We start from the raw sequence: 18,353 nt of genomic DNA, 5'->3' as shown, positions 1-18,353 counted from the left end.
AGTGAATGAAAATAAAAATTTACTGTTTTATTTATTGAGTCACCACACAGACCTACTCTCGTTGAATAAAGTGAGCTGAATGACCGCCAAACTGAGTTCGGCCAGGTTCTAACGTCATACCAAAACAAAATACATCACTGATTCCTTCACATTCAGAAAGGTTAAAAACATTCATCATACGTTCAAAAACGTTCATCATAGTGTGGCACTGTATTCTCTAATTCTCACTGCTTATAACTACCCGGTGGAGATGAGCTGGGAGACTGAAGGAACAGCTCCCTCTCTGATCCTCACTGTCTGACCTGTTCTGTCAAAATCCTTCATATTAGCCACAAAGTCAGAAAAATCTGTTCGTAAAATTACGTTATAATGACCAAATACAATGAAAAGTATTTTTCCAGTCTCAGCTGTGAAAGGTAATCCCATGTGATCTCGTTTGGACGGTAAACCTGTTGGTACAGTTAAACGCAGCACATGAATGAGGCATCTTTATTCTCGGCTACTGTCTACGATACCAGAGACGGACTGGTTGAAGAATCTTCACTTTGCCACATCCAATATGGCGGCGAGGATGACGTATGATTCTACGCAGAATGCGGCGTCTGTTTATGTCTATGGCCGCAACTGCCTCCGGGGGAATGGCTGAGTGTAGCTGTCAGTCAAACACAAGTTAGACAATGGGAATGCATTCCTGGACAGCCCACCCACACGTGAAGTTTGTGCCAAAACTGCGAGCAAAAAGTCAGCGAGCGCAAACGAGAAAGCTGGAATCGCAACCAAAATAAATTACGTCAAACAAAACTGAGAAAGACGCGGAACAAAAATAAAAGGTTTCTGAAGAGTAATAGACTGATATTTTGCACGATTACACGAATAATTTGTTTGCCAGTCTAAAAAAAAAATGACTTTTTTTTTTAATTTATCGTTTTTGTTTGATATTTCAAAAGTATTGTATGAACATTTTGGCACAAAATCGATTCTATACATGTGTTGTTATTTCCCGCTCGGTGTGCAGGAAAATCACAATTGCGCATGCTCAGACATTTGGAATGGCTTCACTGCAAAAAATGATTTCTTGTTGAGAGAAAATATCTTTAATATGGGTGAATTTATCTATTATTTCTTATTAGAAGTTTACTAGAACTCAAATATAAGATTATTTAGCTTACTTTGAGACACTTTTACTAATTTCAAGCCTTAAATTTTCTTATTCTATTGGCAGATAATTTTGCTTCTTTCTAGAATTGAATGCTTAAAATGAGCAAAATTATCTGCCAATGGAATAAGAAAATTTAAGGCTTGAAATTAGTAAAAGTGTCTCAAAGTAAGCTAAATAATCTTACATTTGAGTTCTAGTAAACTTCTAACAAGAAATAATAGATAAATTCACCCATATTAAAGATATTTTCTCTCAACAAGAAATCATTTTTTGCAGTGTTGTTGGTACTAGCGGAAGTACCGGTTGAGTAATTCTAAATGTAGAAAATGGCGGCTCCCATGCATTTTCGTATTTCATGACGATTTTTTGATGGTAATAAATCAAAATAATTTTAAGGTGAAAATGTAGAAAAATCCGTAGTTGAATACCACTACGCCCGTACCATTTTTAAAATGCCAAAGTCCGTAGGGAATACGGGAAATCCGTAGGGGGTGACATGTATGAAATGTTTAGTCCCGAATGGGGAATAATGACGTTTAAAGATTTACTCAGCAAATACCGAGGGCATGTATTTTAACTGTTCAAGCACCAATCACCGAAGCAAATTCCTTGTGTATGAGAACGAACTTGGCAATAAACTCGATTCCGATTCCAGTTCCGATGAACTGTTCTGTTCACTGTGTCAAGATTGGATACTGGTTTCGTGAAAGAGGCCGTGAAATAAATTTTGATCAAGGTATCTAGTCACGAATCTGGAATAATGATATTTAAAGATTTTCTCAATAAATAACGAGGACGTGTGAAGCGCTTCATTAGGGTATATTCCTGATCAGATCTCTTTTCTTTCTGTCTCTCTAGCTCAGGTCTTCTGGACTGAGTTGACTGACACTGAGCTGCCATCATGGTTGGTGACTTTGGACACTCTAGCACTCAAAGTACAATGTGTGATATAATGTTAACATTTTGCTTTTTGTTTGTTTGTACTGAATACTGGTGTCTTCTTTAGGGAGAGAGAAAAGGAGTGAACAAATATTACCCTCCTGATTTTGACCCTGCTAAGGTGAGTGGGATTTTCCTTGTGTTCGTTTGTTCATCTTTAGCACTCGGTTTATCCTGGTCGGGATCCCAGTGGATCAGACAACAGGACATCATGCGCACGCGCACACTCTTCCACACCTCGGCGGGAGCAGTTTAGCACAACCAATCCACCTTCTTCTTCTTTCGGCTGTTCCTGTTAGGGGTCACCACAGCGGATAACGTCCCTCCATCTCCTCCTGTCCTCCGTGTCTTTTTCTGTAGCACCAACCATCCTCATGTCCTCCTTCACCACATCAATATATCTCATCTTTGGTCTTCCTCTTTTCCTTCTACCTGGCAACTCTATCTCCAGCATTCTTTTCCCAATATACCCTGGATCTTTCCTCTGTACGTGGCCCAACCATCTCAATCTTGCCTCTCTCACTTTGTCTCCAAGTCGTCCTACATGTGCAGTCCCTCTAATGTTCTCATCTTGTCCACCTTTGTCACTCCCAATGAGAATCTCAACATCTTCAACTCTGCTACCTCCAGTTCAGCGTCCCGTCTTTTTGTCAGTACCACTGTTTCCAAACCATACGACTGCTCTTAGTACCGTCTTGTACATTTTCCCTTTCACTCTTGCTGGTACCCTTCTGTCCCAAATCACTCTGGACACTCTCCTCCATCTATTCCAACCTGCTTGCACTCTCCTTCACTTCTCTTCCACACTCGCCATTACTTTGTACAGTTGACCCCAGGTATTTGAACTCATCTGCTTTGACCACTTCTATTCCTTGCAGCTGTACCATTCCACTGTCCTCACCCTCATTCACACACATACTCTGTTTCCCTCCTGACTTTCGTTCCCCTTCTCTCTAGTGCGTACCTCCATATCTCCAAGTTTTCCTCCACTTGCTCCCTGTTCTCATTACAGATCACAAGATCATCTGCAGACATCATTGTCCATGGGGCCTCTTGCCTGATGTCGTCTGTCAACCTGTCCATGATCGTTGCAAACAGAAGAGGGCTTACAGCCGAGCCCTGGTGCAATCCAACATCCGCTTTAAATGCCTCGGTCCTTCCCACTGCACATCTCACTGCTGTCATGCTGTCCTCTACATTCACAAACAAACAGTGCAGCTCCTTTTGACCTTCTAGGTACTTTTCCATCAATATTCTCAAATTAAATATTGCGTCTGTAGAACTCTTTCCTGGCATGAAACCATATGGCTGATCACATATCTCCACCTCTCCTCTTAGTTGAGCTTCCAATACTCTTTCCCATAACTTCATGCTGTGGCTGGTCAACTTTATATCTCTATAGTTAATGCAGCACTGGACATCGTCCTTGTTCTTGAATATTGGTACCAGTATACTACTTCTCTACTCCTCCAGCATCCTCTCACTTTCCAAGATCTTGTTAAACAATCTAGTCAAAAAGTCAATTGCCATCTCTCTGTTGCATCTCCATGCCTCCACTGGTATATCATCTGGTATACTCCATCCACCTTCTCAGCACACACTCTTCACTTGTCAGCACATTTCCATCTGCATTCTTTATCAGCCTAACCTGCTGCACATCCTTCCCAGCTTGATCTTATCTTGCTCATTAGTACAGGTCATTTTCTCCATCCTCAGTTTCTAACCTTTCATATCGTTCATCATGCACCTTTTCCTTCACATTTGCCACTGCTCTTTTTGCCCCCCCCCTCACATCTCCTTTTATTCTTGTCTGCTCTCTTCATCTCTCTTTTTATCCCAGTTTTGCTTTGCCAACTTTTTCCTCCTTATACTCTCCTGGACTTCCTCATTCCACCACCAAGTCTCCTTGTCTTCCTTTCTTTGTTCTGGTGTCACTCCCAGTACCTTCCAAGCTGTCTCCTTCACCACTCCTGCCATAGTTGTCCAATCATCTAATGCCTCTTCACCCAATGTCTGTCTTACCATATCCCTAAATTCTGACTTACAATCTTCCTCCTTCAACTTCCACCATCTGATTTTTGGTTTAGCTTTCTCTTTCTTCCTCTTTTTTTTAACCTCTTAGGTCATCTTCCCAACCACCAGCAGAGATGTTGCTTAGCTACACTCTCCCCTGCTATTACTTTGCAGTCTCCAATCTCCTTCAGCTTGCATCTCTGACATAAAATACAGTGGTGATTGAAAGTTTGTGAACCCTTTAGAATTTTCTACATCAGATTTTCACACAAGTCCTAAAAGTAGATACAGAAAACCCAGTTAAACAAATGAGACAAAAATATTATACTTGCTCATTTATTTATTGAGGAAAATTATCCAATATTACATATCTGTGAGTGGCAAAAGTATGTGAACCTTTGCTTTCAGTATCTGGTGTGACCCCCTTGTGCAGCAATAACTGCAAATAAACGTTTCTGGTAACTGTTGATCAGTCCTGCACACCGGCTTGGAGGAATTTTAGCCCATTCCTCCGTACAGAACAGCTTCAACTCTGGGATATTGGTGGGTTTCCTCACATGAACTGCTCGCTTCAGGTCCTTCCACAACATTTCGATTGGATTAAGGTCAGGACTTTGACTTGGCCATTCCAAAACATTAACTTTACTCTTCTTTAGCCATTCTTTGGTAGAATGACTTGTGCACTTAGGGTCGTTGTCTTGCTGCATGACCCACCTTCTCTTGAGATTCAGTTCATGGACAGATGTCCTGACATTTTCCTTTAGAATTCGCTGGTATAATTCAGAATTTATTGTTCCATCAATGATGGCAAGCCGTCCTGGCCCAGATGCAGCAAAACAGGCCCAAACCATGATATTACCACCACCATGTTTCACAGATGGGATAAGGGTCTTATGCTGGAATGCGGTGTTTTCCTTTCTCCAAACATAACGCTTCTCATTTAAACCAAAAAGTTCTATTTTGGTCTCACCTGTCCACAAAACATTTTTCCAATTGCCTTCTGGCTTGTCCACATGATCTTTGGCAAACTGCAGATGAGCAGCAATGTTCTTTTTGGGGAGCAGTGGCTTTCTCCTTGCAACCTTGCCATGCACACCATTGTTATTCAGTGTTCTCCTGATGGTGGACTCATGAACATTAATATTAACCAATGTGAGAGAGGCCTTCAGTTGCTTAGAAGTTACCCTGGGGTCCTTTGTGGCCTCGCCAACTATTACACGCCTTGTTCTTGGAGTGATCTTTGTTGGTCGACCACTCCTGGGGAGGGTAACAATGGTCTTGAATTTCCTCCATTTGTACACAATCTGTCTGACTGTGGATTGGTGGAGTCCAAACTCTTTAGAGATTATTTTGTAACCTTTTCCAGCCTGATGAGCATCAACAACGCTTTTTCTGAGGTCCTCAGAAATCTCCTTTGTTCGTGCCATGATACACTTCCACAAACATGTGTTGTGAAGATCAGACTTTGATAGATCCCTGTTCTTTAAATAAAACAGGGTGCCCACTCACACCTGATTGTCATCCCACTGATTGAAAACACCTGACTCTAATTTCACCTTCAAATTAACTGCTAATTCTAGAGGTTCACATACTTTTGCCACTCACAGATATGTAATATTGGATCATTTTCCTCAATAAATAAATGACCAAGTATAATATTTTTGTTTCATTTGTTTAACTGGGTTCTCTTTATCTACTTTTTGGACTTGTGCGAAAATCTGATGATGTTTTAGGTCATATTTATGCAGAAATATAGAAAATTCTAAAGGGTTCACAGACTTTCAAGCACCACTGTATAGTCCACCTGAGAACACCTTCCTCCACTCTTGTGTTACTTTATGCTGTTCTTTCTTCTTAAAGTATGTATTCACCACAGCCATTTCTGTCCTCTTTGCGAAATCCACCACCATTTGCCCTTTCACGTTTCTCTGCTTCACTCCATACCTACCCATCACCCCCTCATCACTTCTGTTCCCTTCTCCAACAGGCCCATTTAGGTCTGCTTCAGTTACCACTCTTTCCTTTTTTGGTACACTTTCAAACACTTCATCCAACTCACTCCAGAATTCTTCTTTCTCCTCCATCTCGCACCCCACTTGAGGGGCATGTGCGCTAACAATGTTCATCACCACCCACCCACCCTTCGATTTCCAGCTTCACACTCCTCACTCTGTCACTCACTCTCTTTACCTCCAACACACTCTTAACATGCTCTTCATTCAGGATTACCCCCTACACCATTTCTCTTCCCATCCACACCATGATAGATAAGCTTGAAACCACCTCAGATGTTCTTGGCCTTACTTGCCTTCCACTTTGTTTCTTGTACACAAAGGATGTCAGTCTTTCTCCTCTCCATCATTACCAGTCATCGTGCCAACATTTCAAGTTCCAACTTTCAATTCCAGTCGTCCTGCCTTTTCTCTTCTCACATTTCTTCTGAATTCATCTTCCACCTCTCCTTCTCCTCCTTTTCCCACCAGTGGCATAGTTACCACTGGTACCCTGCTGGGAAGCCGTTCCAGTGGTGGTTATTGATGAACTGGGCCTCAACCAATCTGGTATGAAAGTCCTCTTCATCATCCACATACCGTAGTTGATTTGGCATGAATTTTACGCCGAATGCCCTTCCTGATGCAACCCTCCTCATTTATATGGGCTTGGGACCGGCACTAAGAATGCACTGACTTGTGCACCTCAGTGGCTCAGCACATTCAATCCACCTAATGTTTTAAAATCTGGATGAGCAACCTACCCGACCAGTAGTGTTCCACCCCAAATGGAAATACTTAAGTGGGTGACAAATTGTATATCTTGTTGCATGTGCTTGTATTAAATGACATGTTTCTCAGTACCATTTGTAAGGAAAACAAATTTGTGATGTCAAACTGTCGCACGTGCTGAAACCTTGCCCCCATGTCTCTCTTGGTCTGCAGCATCGCTCCATCAATGGCTACTGGAAAACTCATCCACTGCGTGAGAGAGCCAGGAAGCTCTCACAGGGCATCCTCATTATCAGGTAACTCTCTCTCTCTCTCTCTCTCTCTCTCTCTCTCTCTCTCTCTCTCTCTCTCTCTCTCTCTCAATGTTTGCACTCAGCCTTTAGAGATCCATGTATCACCCACTGTATTGAGTGGAGCTGAAACAGTGGTTGTTGGTATTCTAGCTGGTTTTTTTTTTTTACTCACACTTGAAGTCAAAATGCTGCTCAATAAAAGAGAAACCGATATGCTAATGTGTGTGTGGCAGGTTTGAGATGCCCTACAATATCTGGTGTGATGGCTGCAAGAATCACATAGGCATGGGTAAGTTTCCTGAGGTTTGTAAGTGAAACAGCTCTTTTGAACTTCCTCTCGAACCCCAAGTATGCTTGAACACACAATTTCTTATTATCCATACAGGACACTTTTTTGATGGAATAAAAACGTCTTCTATTCCCTTCTAGTGGGTTTGATAGCGTGCAGTATTGTTAGCATATTGCTTATCCTACGTGTATTACACCACTGTACCTAATAGAGAATGAGCGTGCAATACGGTTTACGATATTGCATGGTTGTCAAGACATGTCACACGTCGGAGCTGATGTGAATACTCAGTGAGAGAGTTTTCTGCTGTGTATGTACAGAAACATTTCTTTATTGCCGGCGGTGCCTGCAGTAAACTGTTGCAGTGAATTGAAAATGCTATAAGATACGTATTACACATAAAACTTCTGCGCTAGCGAAATGGTTCAATTGAATGTGTATGAATAAGGTTTTTTTAAATAATTATAATAATAATTGCTTTTTTCATGGTATATCTGATATACCATGAAAAAAGCAATTATATTATTATAATAATATATTAGCTTTTTTCATGGTATATCAGATACTGTATATTCCATTCAGCTAACATGATATTGAACTCGTCTTTGACTCCTTTAGTATCATGCTCGCTGAATGGAATATATCTGATATGCCCCTCAAAGCCAGCCAATATTATTTAAGGACTACACGAGTATCCCAAGAAGACAACTTTGCCTTTTCGAGGAGAATGTCAGTATTAAATGTTAAGGTTAAAGTTCAAAACGTAAAAATTCAGCGTAGATTGCTTTCCCTTCAGCCGCGACATATTCTTGATGATTGTGAGCGAAAATCATCACATGCTCACCTCAAACTGCAAGAATCATAGCATATTAGATTGCACAGGATTTCTCAAACTGTACAACTCTGTAACAGGGACAGATTCTTCAGCAAATGGGTTGGTGCAAATAGATGCAGATGAGGGTGTGGCTTCAGGTTATTGCTTTTTGGGTATAGGAGTCAAAATGTATGAGGACTTTCATGTGACATCATTGCAACTGCGGATTTGTTTACGCGGCCATGTTGCCTGATGAGCTTTGTGTTTTGCCAGCGACTGGCACAAGTGTCCGCAAAGGATTGTAAGCCCAGTTCAGTAAACATCTGCAGAAAAACTTGCAGAAGTTACATCTAAAATAACGTCAGAGACATGTAGTGCTTTTGGATGTAATAACAGACATGGAGGTAAAACTGGTTTAACTTTTCACCGCTTCCCGAAGAACCCCGAAAGACGAGAAAAATAGCAAGCTGCGGTTAAACAGGAATAAAAACATCCCCGTGTGTGGAGAACATTTTATATCAGGTTAATGTGAAAGCTCTGTGCAACGTTAAAATGTTGACATGGATACGGGCTTTGGACGTGCTATTTAACAATTATTCCATGAAATCGAGTCGTACACGAGCTGATAGCTGATGAAGCGCATAGCACTGAGTTGGCTATTAGCCATGTACAGCGAGTGAAATAATTGTTTTATTCTATCTACATTGACTGGATTTTGTGAAACGGAGTATTATTATTTTTTTGCAAATTCGATGAATAAAAACTTTATACAAAATGTCCAACAAAATAATTTCCGCTGAGGCAGACTTCTTAAAAACCTATCGATGGCTGCATGACTTTTGTTTTGTTTTTTGTAGAAACTGCCGTCTTGCTGTTGTGCCGAGGTATAGGATAGATTTAGACATTTATTTAATTCTTCCTTGGACATTTCAGTGATGTAATTTTAAAGCTGCTTTGAGCTTTTGAATCAGTCGAAAAAAATTCAACAAATTTTAATGCTGTAAGATGAAGAATGTAAACAAACCAGCAAAATGACAGAAGCAGTTTGTGAAAAATGCGATGATGATGATGATGATGATGATTCTTGAAAAATGAAAAAAAAATCCTTCTTACCATCAAATAATTTTATTCCATGTTTTGTTGTTTTGGTTTTTTTTGTACTTTTTGGGGGTTTTGTTTTCGAGCTTACCTTTGTCATCATAAAATATTTTTCTCAGAAATTTCTCATCAGGGCGGCACGGTGGTGTAGTGGTTAGCGCTGTCGCCTCACAGCAAGAGGGTCCGGGTTCGAGCCCCGTGACCGGCGAGGGCTTTTCTGTGTGGAGTTTTCATGTTCTCCCCGTGTCTGCGTGGGTTTCCTCCGGGTGCTCCGGTTTCCCCCACAGTCCAAAGACATGCAGGTTAGGTTAACTGGTGACTCTAAATTGAGCGTAGGTGTGAATGTGAGTGTGAATGGTTGTCTGTGTCTATGTGTCAGCCCTGTGATGACCTGGCGACTTGTCCAGGGTGTACCCCGCCTTTCGCCCGTAGTCAGCTGGGATAGGCTCCAGCTTGCCTGCGACCCTGTAGAAGGATAAAGCGGCTAGAGATAATGAGAATGAGAATTTCTCATCACATTTCGGCATATTGGGAGGCATCTGTACTTTTGCCTGCCTTTAGCATCTCCGGTGTAGTTAGAAGTCCGAATACTAAATATTCGGCACGGTGTAGTGGTTAGCACGGTCGCCTCACAGCAAGAAGGTCCTGGGTTCGAACCCAGCAGCTGGCGAGGGCCTTTTTGTGTGGAGTTTGCATGTTCTCCCTGTGTCTGCGTGGGTTTCCTCCGGGTGCTCCGGTTTCCCCTACAGTCCAAAGACATGCGGTTAGGTTAATACGGGACGGCCTTGGGCTGAGGTGCCCTTGAGTGAGGCACCGAACTCCCAACTGCTCCCCGGGCGGTGTTAGCATGGCTGCCCACTGCTCTGGGTATGTGTGTGTGTGTGCTCATTGCTCACTTGTGTGCATGTGTGTGTTCACTGCTTCAGATGGGTTAAATGCAGAGAGGAAATTTCACAAGTGTGTGATGAATAAAGTTGTGCTTTTCTTTCTTTCTTTCTTTCTTTCTTTCTTTCTTTCTTTCTTTCTTTCTTTCTTTCTTGTTGCCCTTTTCAGCTCACTTCAGCCCGACACGGCTCGCGTTTCGACTACCTCAGAGCAGCATGACTCAGCTCGCTTCAGCCCTACTCAGCACCCAAAACTTGCACGGTTTTGGAGTGGGGCTGAAGCGAGCCAAACCGAGCCGAGTGAGGCTGGGGGCGTGAGCAGACACTCCCCTGTGCACTGATTGGTGAGGAGGAGTGCCCTCACACGCCCACACATGCCCCGCGAGCACGCTGGGATCTGTAAACACCATAAACCCGGAAGAAGAAGAATTACGAGAATTTCTGAAGCCTCATGTGCCTCGCCTCATCTATACGCTCTTGCCAGTATCTGTTGGCGTTGTCGGTGACAACAAGCCACAGCACCAAGACCAGCAACACTAACGACTCCATGTCCTCCATGTTTATTGTTTACTATCCGGGTCGTGAGACTACCGCTTAAAAGGTCACTGATGTCACTGTTTGCGCCGCCTAACGACATCACGTGACGTCCACCCACTTTCACTAACTCCACCCGATGTGTCCACCCACTTCCAGCCAGCACGGTTCAGCGCGGTTGTAGTCAAAATGCAACTCCAACAGCCCCGCTCAGCTCGACTCAGCCCAACTCAGCACGGCTCAGCCCAACTCAGCCGCGTTGGTAGTGGAAAAGCGGCATTACTTACTTACTTACTTACTTACTAACTAACTAAATAGTTCAGGACATCGTTATGTCCCAAATCTGGTAGCTGGTTTCCTGAACACTTTTCAAGTGCAATAAATACACTTGTGGGTAAATTAAGCAGCAGCCTTTATTTTTGTCACATGTAACTCAAGCACAGTGAAATTCCTTCTCTGCATTTAACACACGCATACAGAGAGAGAGAGAAGTGTGCAGAATAAATTATAAATAAATACATTTGTGGGTAAATGATCTGGCTCTGTGATGCCTGCATGTTTCAGCTTTTAGATGTAACGTGATCTGCTGGTAAAATAAATTTTTAATCGTTTCAGAGAGATTGTACTGACTGCAGTTCTCAATTTTTATTATTAACTGTCGCAGCTGTTAATTTGTTTACCAGGCAATATGGCGGATGCTGGATGAAAAACAAAAATCTGTGACGTTAGTGAAAGTCCTCTATAGCCTACCGTTAATGATGCGCTAGTCAGTGTGAAAACTGCTTGTTTGTTAGCAGATTATTTCTTCGTAACACATTTAAGGAGAGGTCAATTTGAGAGGATAAATTGACAGTTATAGTAAGTTTTCCTGATGTTTTTGAGTTAAAGGGAACTAACTGAAGGTGCTGACGTTGCGAATGGGGAACTGAAGAAACGTCGGACCACTTGCATTACCGTTCACATTTGGGTTTGTCGTCACTTTGAGTTGCATCGTAACTAATTTAATTTCAGATGTCGATTGTCGTGCACTCGCTTGGTGCTATCACTGAAATCATAGCTCATGCAGGGGTAAGACGTAAATTGTGGGATTTTATTTTGATCCAAATATTCCTTTAAAAAAGTAATTTACTAACATTAAAAACACAACAGTTTCCGACTTCCCGTTGATAGAACCTCATTCTCGCATGCAGAACCTGTACATCTGTTTTTAACCTCAGACTGTTGCTTTACTTTTTAGGGGTTCGATACAATGCAGAAAAGAAGAAAGTGGGCAATTACTACACTACGCCGATATACAGGTAACTTGGATGCCTTTGCCATCGTATATAAATTCATTTGGGATTGGACTGACTCTCAGTCTAAACGACTGATGCACACCGTAACACGAATCTATAATTCTAGTATTATTCAACACCATTAGTTTAACAAAAATAAGGTGTTACTATTTTTCTGAATACATTTATGATAATCAGACCAAAATATCATATCATATGGATAGTGATAGTCTTGTATCATAATGTAGATTTTTTTTTTTAACCAAATCATTCACTGCGACAGTTTTGGCTATGTTGAGTTCTGTTCAGTTAATTTCCCCCCTTCCTCCATTTTCTTTCTGATTTTGTCTTGGCTGATTTCCACCCACCAACCAGCTCTCTGTTATGATACCACAGCTACCCACGACATCTTTTCAGATTAAGTGCACGCTCTACCCTCTTCCACATACATGATCTCACAGCTGCCTGTGATTGGGTAGAGAGTCTACCAGCTGGGCTTGGAAGATTATGTATATACCCAAAATAATTTTTATCCCCCGCTGGCTGAAAGGCCTGAAGGGGGATTATGTCGTGGCGATTTCCATCTGTCCGTCCTGGGAAGGGTGCTCACCTTCTGAAATCAACTCCTCACAATTTTTGGAGGAATTTCACGAAACATGGCAGGATTCTTTGTTATATATTGGTAGCATGCATATTGCAATTTCGTTAAATTTGGTCACATTTTATCAGAGTTTTAGCCCTTGATTAACAAAATTATACTTTGACAATTTCATGAGAGTGTGTTTTCCTTCTGAAATCAATTCCTCTCACAATTTTTGGAGGAATTTCACAGAACTTGGCAAAAGGCATCGTTATACAGGTATGTCGGTAGTACGTATATTGTTATTTTGTTCAATTTGGTCACATTTTACCAGAGTTACAGCCCTCGATTAACAACCTTGTACTTTCACAATTTCCTGGAGGTGTGCTCGCATTCTGACATCAACTCCTCTCACAATTTTTGGATGAATTTGTCGAAGCTTGGCAAAAGGCCTTGTTATATGACGGTAATACGCATATTGCGATTTAATTTCGTTTGTGAAAATTTTCCCAGAGTTTTGACTCTTGATTCAATAACTTGTACTTTGACAATTTCATGAGGGTGTATGTTCTTCTGAAATCAACTTCTCTCACAATTTGTGGAAGAATTTCACCAAATTTGGCAAAAGGCTTTGTTACAACCCCGATTCCAAAAAAGTTGGGACAAAGTACAAATTGTAAATAAAAACGGAATGCAATAATTTACAAATCTCAAAAACTGATATTGTATTCACAGTAGAACATAGACAACATATCAAATGTCGAAAGTGAGACATTTTGAAATTTTATGCCAAATATTGGCTCATTTGAAATGTCATGACAGCAACACATCTCAAAAAAGTTGGGACGGGGCAATAAGAGGCTGGAAAAGTTAAAGGTACAAAAAAGGAAGAGCTGGAGGACCAAATTGCAACTCATTAGGTCAATTGGCAATAGGTCATTAACATGACTGGGTATAAAAAGAGCATCTTGAAGTGGCAGCGGCTCTCAGAAGTAAAGATGGGAAGAGGATCACCAATCCCCCTAATTCTGCGCCGACAAATAGTGGAGCAATATCAGAAAGGAGTTCGACAGTGTAAAATTGCAAAGAGTTTGAACATATCATCATCTACAGTGCATAATATCATCAAAAGATTTAGAGAATCTGGAAGAATCTCTGTGCGTACGGGTCAAGGCTGGAAAACCATACTGGGTGCCGTGATCTTCGGACCCTTAGACGCCACTGCATCACATACAGGCATGCTTCTGTATTGGAAATCACAAAATGGGCTCAGGAACATTTCCAGAGAACATTATCTGTGAACACAATTCACCGTGCCATCCGCCGTTGCCAGCTAAAACTCTATAGTTCAAAGAAGAAGCCGTATCTAAACATGATCCAGAAGCGCAGACGTCTTCTCTGGGCCAAGGCTCATTTAAAATGGACTGTGGCAAAGTGGAAAACTGTTCTGTGGTCAGACGAATCAAAATTTGAAGTTCTTTATGGAAATCAGGGACGCCGTGTCATTCGGACTAAAGAGGAGAAGGACGACCCAAGTTGTTATCAGCGCTCAGTTCAGAAGCCTGCATCTCTGATGGTATGGGGTTGCATTAGTGCGTGTGGCATGGGCAGCTTACACATCTGGAAAGACACCATCAGTGCTGAAAGGTATATCCAGGTTCTAGAGCAACATATGCTCCCATCCAGACGACGTCTCTTTCAGGGAAGACCTTGCATTTTCCAACATGACAATGCCAAACCACATACTGCATCAATTACAGCATCATGGCTGCGTAGAAGAAGGGTCCGGGTACTGAACTGGCCAGCCTGCAGTCCAGATGTTTCACCCATAGAAAACATTTGGTGCATCATAAAACAGAAGATACGACAAAAAAGACCTAAGACAGTTGAGCAACTAGAATCCTACATTAGACAAGAATGGGTGAACATTCCTATCCCTAAACTTGAGCAACTTGTCTCCTCAGTCCCCAGACGTTTACAGACTGTTGTAAAGAGAAAAGGGGATGTCTCACAGTGGGAAACATGGCCTTGTCCCAACTTTTTTGAGATGTGTTGTTGTCATGAAATTTAAAATCACCTAATTTTTCTCTTTAAATGATACATTTTCTCAGTTTAAACATTTGATATGTCATCTATGTTCTATTCTGAATAAAATATGGAATTTTGAAACTTCCACATCATTGCATTCCATTTTTATTTACAATTTGTACTTTGTCCCAACTTTTTTGGAATCGGGGCTGTATATGACAGTTATACGCATATTGAAATTTCGTTTAATTTGGGCAGATTTTCCCAGAGTTATGCCCTTGATTATTAACAAACTTGTACTTTGGCAAGTTCATCAAGGTGTGCTTGCTTTCTGAAATCAACTTCCCTCACAATTTTTATCCCCCGCTGGCTGAAAGGCCTAAAGAGGGATTATCTCATGGCGATGTCTGGCCATCCGTCCCAGGAAGGGTACTCACCTTCTGAAATCAACTCCTCTCACAGTTATTGGAGGAATTTCACGAAACTTGACAGGATTCTTTGTTGTATGTCAGTAATATGCATCTTGCAATTTCGTTCAATTCAGTCGCATTTCACCAGAGTTATGGCATAGTTTCCAGCGGGGGATATTGTGCTCTCAGAGCACTCTTGTTTAACATTCTCAACGTTCTACTGTTTTTACTGAACTCTAGGTTCCGAATGAAGTGCCACCTGTGTGTGAACTACATTGAGATACAGACAGATCCAGCCACATGCGATTACGTCATCGTGAGCGGCGCAAGTCGCAAAGAGGAGAGATGGAACATGACTGAAAATGAACAAATACTCACCACTGGTACAGTGCGCGCACACACACCCTGATGTTTCTAACGCTGCTGTAGTGATAGTTGGTTGTTTCCTACACCCCTGTTCTGTGTGTCTGTCTCTTAGAACACAGTGAGAAGGAAAAGCTCGAGACTGATCCCATGTACAAGCTGGAGCACGGTGGGAAAGACAGAGAGAAGCTGCGTGCTGCCATTCCATCTCTTACTGAGATTCAACAGCGCCAGGCTAGATGGAAAGACGACTTTGATCTCCACTGCTGCCTTCGCAAGAAGTTTAGGGTACGTTAATGCCAGAGTAGATCTCACTTGCAGAAGCTTCACATGATCACATGTATTCTCATGCATATGTTTGTCATGTAGGAAGAGAAGATGGTCAAATGTGAAGAGGAGGAGAAAGACAACACCGTGAGGAAGAGGATGTGTCTGTCTATACCTTTGGTGCCTGAAAAGAACGAGGACAAAAAGCTCGCTTCGCTACTCACCTTCCAGAGCCCTGACTGTAAGAAACGATTGATGTCATGATGAATTGATTGATAACTATTAAACCTTTATCACAGTTTGTTAAAGAAACATTTGCCACTTAAAGTCTGAGAACTTATTCATGCCTAGCTTCAGCACTTTTTGATTCAGTCATGTGATTCCACCAAGAGGAAACAGTGACCAAATATCAATGATGAATGCTCAGTGATTATAAACCATTGTGAGTCATTCTCTTTCTTTTCTTTTATTTTAATTTTTTTTTGTGCTACAGCATACGAGGATGGACAGCGTGCAAAGAGGCAGCAGATCTCCTCTTGCTCCTGGTTTTCTCCATCTTCCTCCACTCCAACAAGGACTGCTGTGGGAAGACTCCTCAACAAACTGGGCCAGAAGGGCAGAGGCGCCACTGCTGCCAAAGCTCTGAAAACCACTCCAGGCAGTTCCCTTGTCCGCAAGAGGTCAGACGGTTGTGCCATTGTTGATGATGCCAGCCTGACAGCATGTTCCACCCAGGAGTCTGTTTCATGCCCAAACATTGCCACTTCGGACTCAAAAATCACTGATTCGTCCTCTATACAGTGCTTAGAGGACAGACGTGAGACATGTAGACCAAGCACAGAGGAGAGGGCTGGAAAGTCATTTCCAGAGGTGCATTGTGAGACAGAAGGACACAGTAGCACTCAGACCTGCTCTGCATCGTCACTAGTGCCAGATTACAGTGACTCAGACTCCGATTTGGCTCAGTGAAGACTGAAATTGAAGTTGTACACATCGTAGGCCAGCTGATCAAAAAGAAATAAATCATAACGTTTTGGGAAACCCTGAATCATTTGTATATCATTCTGACCAGGCTTGGTCAGAATGATATACAAATTGGATCCTCATGGTGGTCTCGGAAAGTTCGTCATTAAAATTCACATCACCTACCTTTAGATGCTACATAACTGTTGTACAGTCTGTTGGACAATTATTAGCACCCTTCATTGTTTAAAATATACATTACACTTACGCTACCGTTCAAAAGTTTGGGGTCACTTTGAAATGTCCTTATTTTTGAAAGAAAAGCACTGGTCTTTTCAATGAAGATCACTTTAAACTAATCAGAAATACACTCTATACATTGCTAATGTGGTAAATGACTATTCTAGCTAAATTCTACTAAATGTCTGGTTTTTGGTGCAATATCTCCATAGGTGTATAGAGGCCCATTTCCAGCAACTCTCACTCCAGTGTTCTAATGGTACAATGTGTTTGCTCATTGCCTCAGAAGGCTAATGGATGATTAGAAAACCCTTGTACAATCATGTTAGCACAGCTGAAAACAGTTTAGCTGTTTAGAGAAGCTATAACATCATTCCAGTCTCATATCAAAAAAGTCAGTAAATCTGCTTTCTTCCATCTCCGAAACATCTCCAGACTCAGGCCCTTACTTTCAAACACAGTTACAGAAACTCTCACTCATGCCTTTATCTCCTCCCGTCTAGACTATTGCAATGCTATTCTGCTTGGTCTACCCAACAAGGCCATAGACAGACTGCAATATGTCCAGAACTCTGCTGCCAGGATCCTTACAGGTACTAGGCCCTGGCAGCACATCACCCCCATTCTCAAACAGCTTCACTGGCTCCCCATCAAATCTCGCATCATCTACAAAGTCCTCCTCCTCACTTTCAAGTCCCTTCATGGCCTGGCCCCCCATTACCTCTCTGAGCTCCTCCACCCCTATACTCCCTCAAGATCCCTGCGGTCCTCATCCAAGGGCCAGCTGGTCATTCCTCGTTCCAGACTTAAGGCCACCAGTGACAGAGCATTTCATGTAGCTGCTCCATTTCTGTGGAACAAACTACCCAACACCATTCAGCATGCCCCTTCACTGGCAGTGTTTAAGCAACATCTCAAAACACATCTTTTCTTGGAGGCCTTTGGCTGCTAGTTTCCACAAGCACATACACCTACATACGCACCTACACACACCTACACAGATACCTTGTTAAGGGCCCTGTCACACTACGACGTTCTCACCAGTGTTCGAGTAACGTGTTGCGAAACGCAGAGGAACGTCGAGAACGTTAGAAAAAAGTTACAAGAAAGTTAGACGAGCGTCGGCAAACGTTGGGGAACGTCGAGGGACGTCGGCGAACGCTGAGGGTGAAAAATAGTTTTGGGTGTGCACAAAAATTCAGGACGTTCTATCAAAACGCTACTTACACGTTAGAGGAACGTTACACGAAAGTTTGCGGGCGTTACTCGAACGTTACTCGAAAGTCAGGACGTTCCCTGGACGCTAGGCGGACGCCGGCCCATCAGGGTCGAGTGTCCAGCGCGTGCCTAGCGCTTGGGTAACGCTTGCCTAACGCCTGTGTAACGTCCATCGAACGTCTGTCCAGCGTGTCGCCAACGTTTTTCAGCGTTCGTCAGCGTTCGCCGAGCGTTCTTAACGCTCATGTAACGCTCTTTCAACAT

General features: G+C 42.3%; 1 protein-coding gene across 1 annotated transcript; it reads left to right on the top strand.

The window, feature by feature from the left end:
- The first annotated feature begins 1,958 nt into the window (after positions 1-1,958).
- Positions 1,959-18,033, top strand: LOC132874895 (probable splicing factor YJU2B). Its single transcript, XM_060911380.1, has 9 exons — positions 1,959-2,063; positions 2,166-2,219; positions 7,048-7,130; positions 7,361-7,416; positions 11,984-12,044; positions 15,279-15,421; positions 15,517-15,689; positions 15,771-15,909; positions 16,162-18,033. Exons 1-9 carry the CDS (start codon positions 2,061-2,063, stop codon positions 16,635-16,637), a joined length of 1,188 nt encoding a protein of 395 aa, XP_060767363.1. The 5' UTR covers positions 1,959-2,060; the 3' UTR covers positions 16,638-18,033.
- Positions 18,034-18,353: the final 320 nt, after the last annotated feature.

The sequence above is a fragment of the Neoarius graeffei genome, chromosome 27 (assembly GCF_027579695.1).
Source record: "Neoarius graeffei isolate fNeoGra1 chromosome 27, fNeoGra1.pri, whole genome shotgun sequence".
Lineage (NCBI taxonomy): Eukaryota > Metazoa > Chordata > Actinopteri > Siluriformes > Ariidae > Neoarius > Neoarius graeffei.
The sequence above is the reverse complement of the archived record's forward strand: the minus strand, read 5'-3'. Positions and strand labels throughout refer to the sequence as shown.

Bases quoted from the DNA above. Each gene is read 5' to 3' on its own strand.
- LOC132874895 (XM_060911380.1), top strand. The intron at 2,220-7,047 runs GTGAGTGGGATT...CTTGGTCTGCAG, and splicing joins CTGATTTTGACCCTGCTAAG to CATCGCTCCATCAATGGCTA. The intron at 15,422-15,516 runs GTACAGTGCGCG...TCTGTCTCTTAG, and splicing joins TGAACAAATACTCACCACTG to AACACAGTGAGAAGGAAAAG.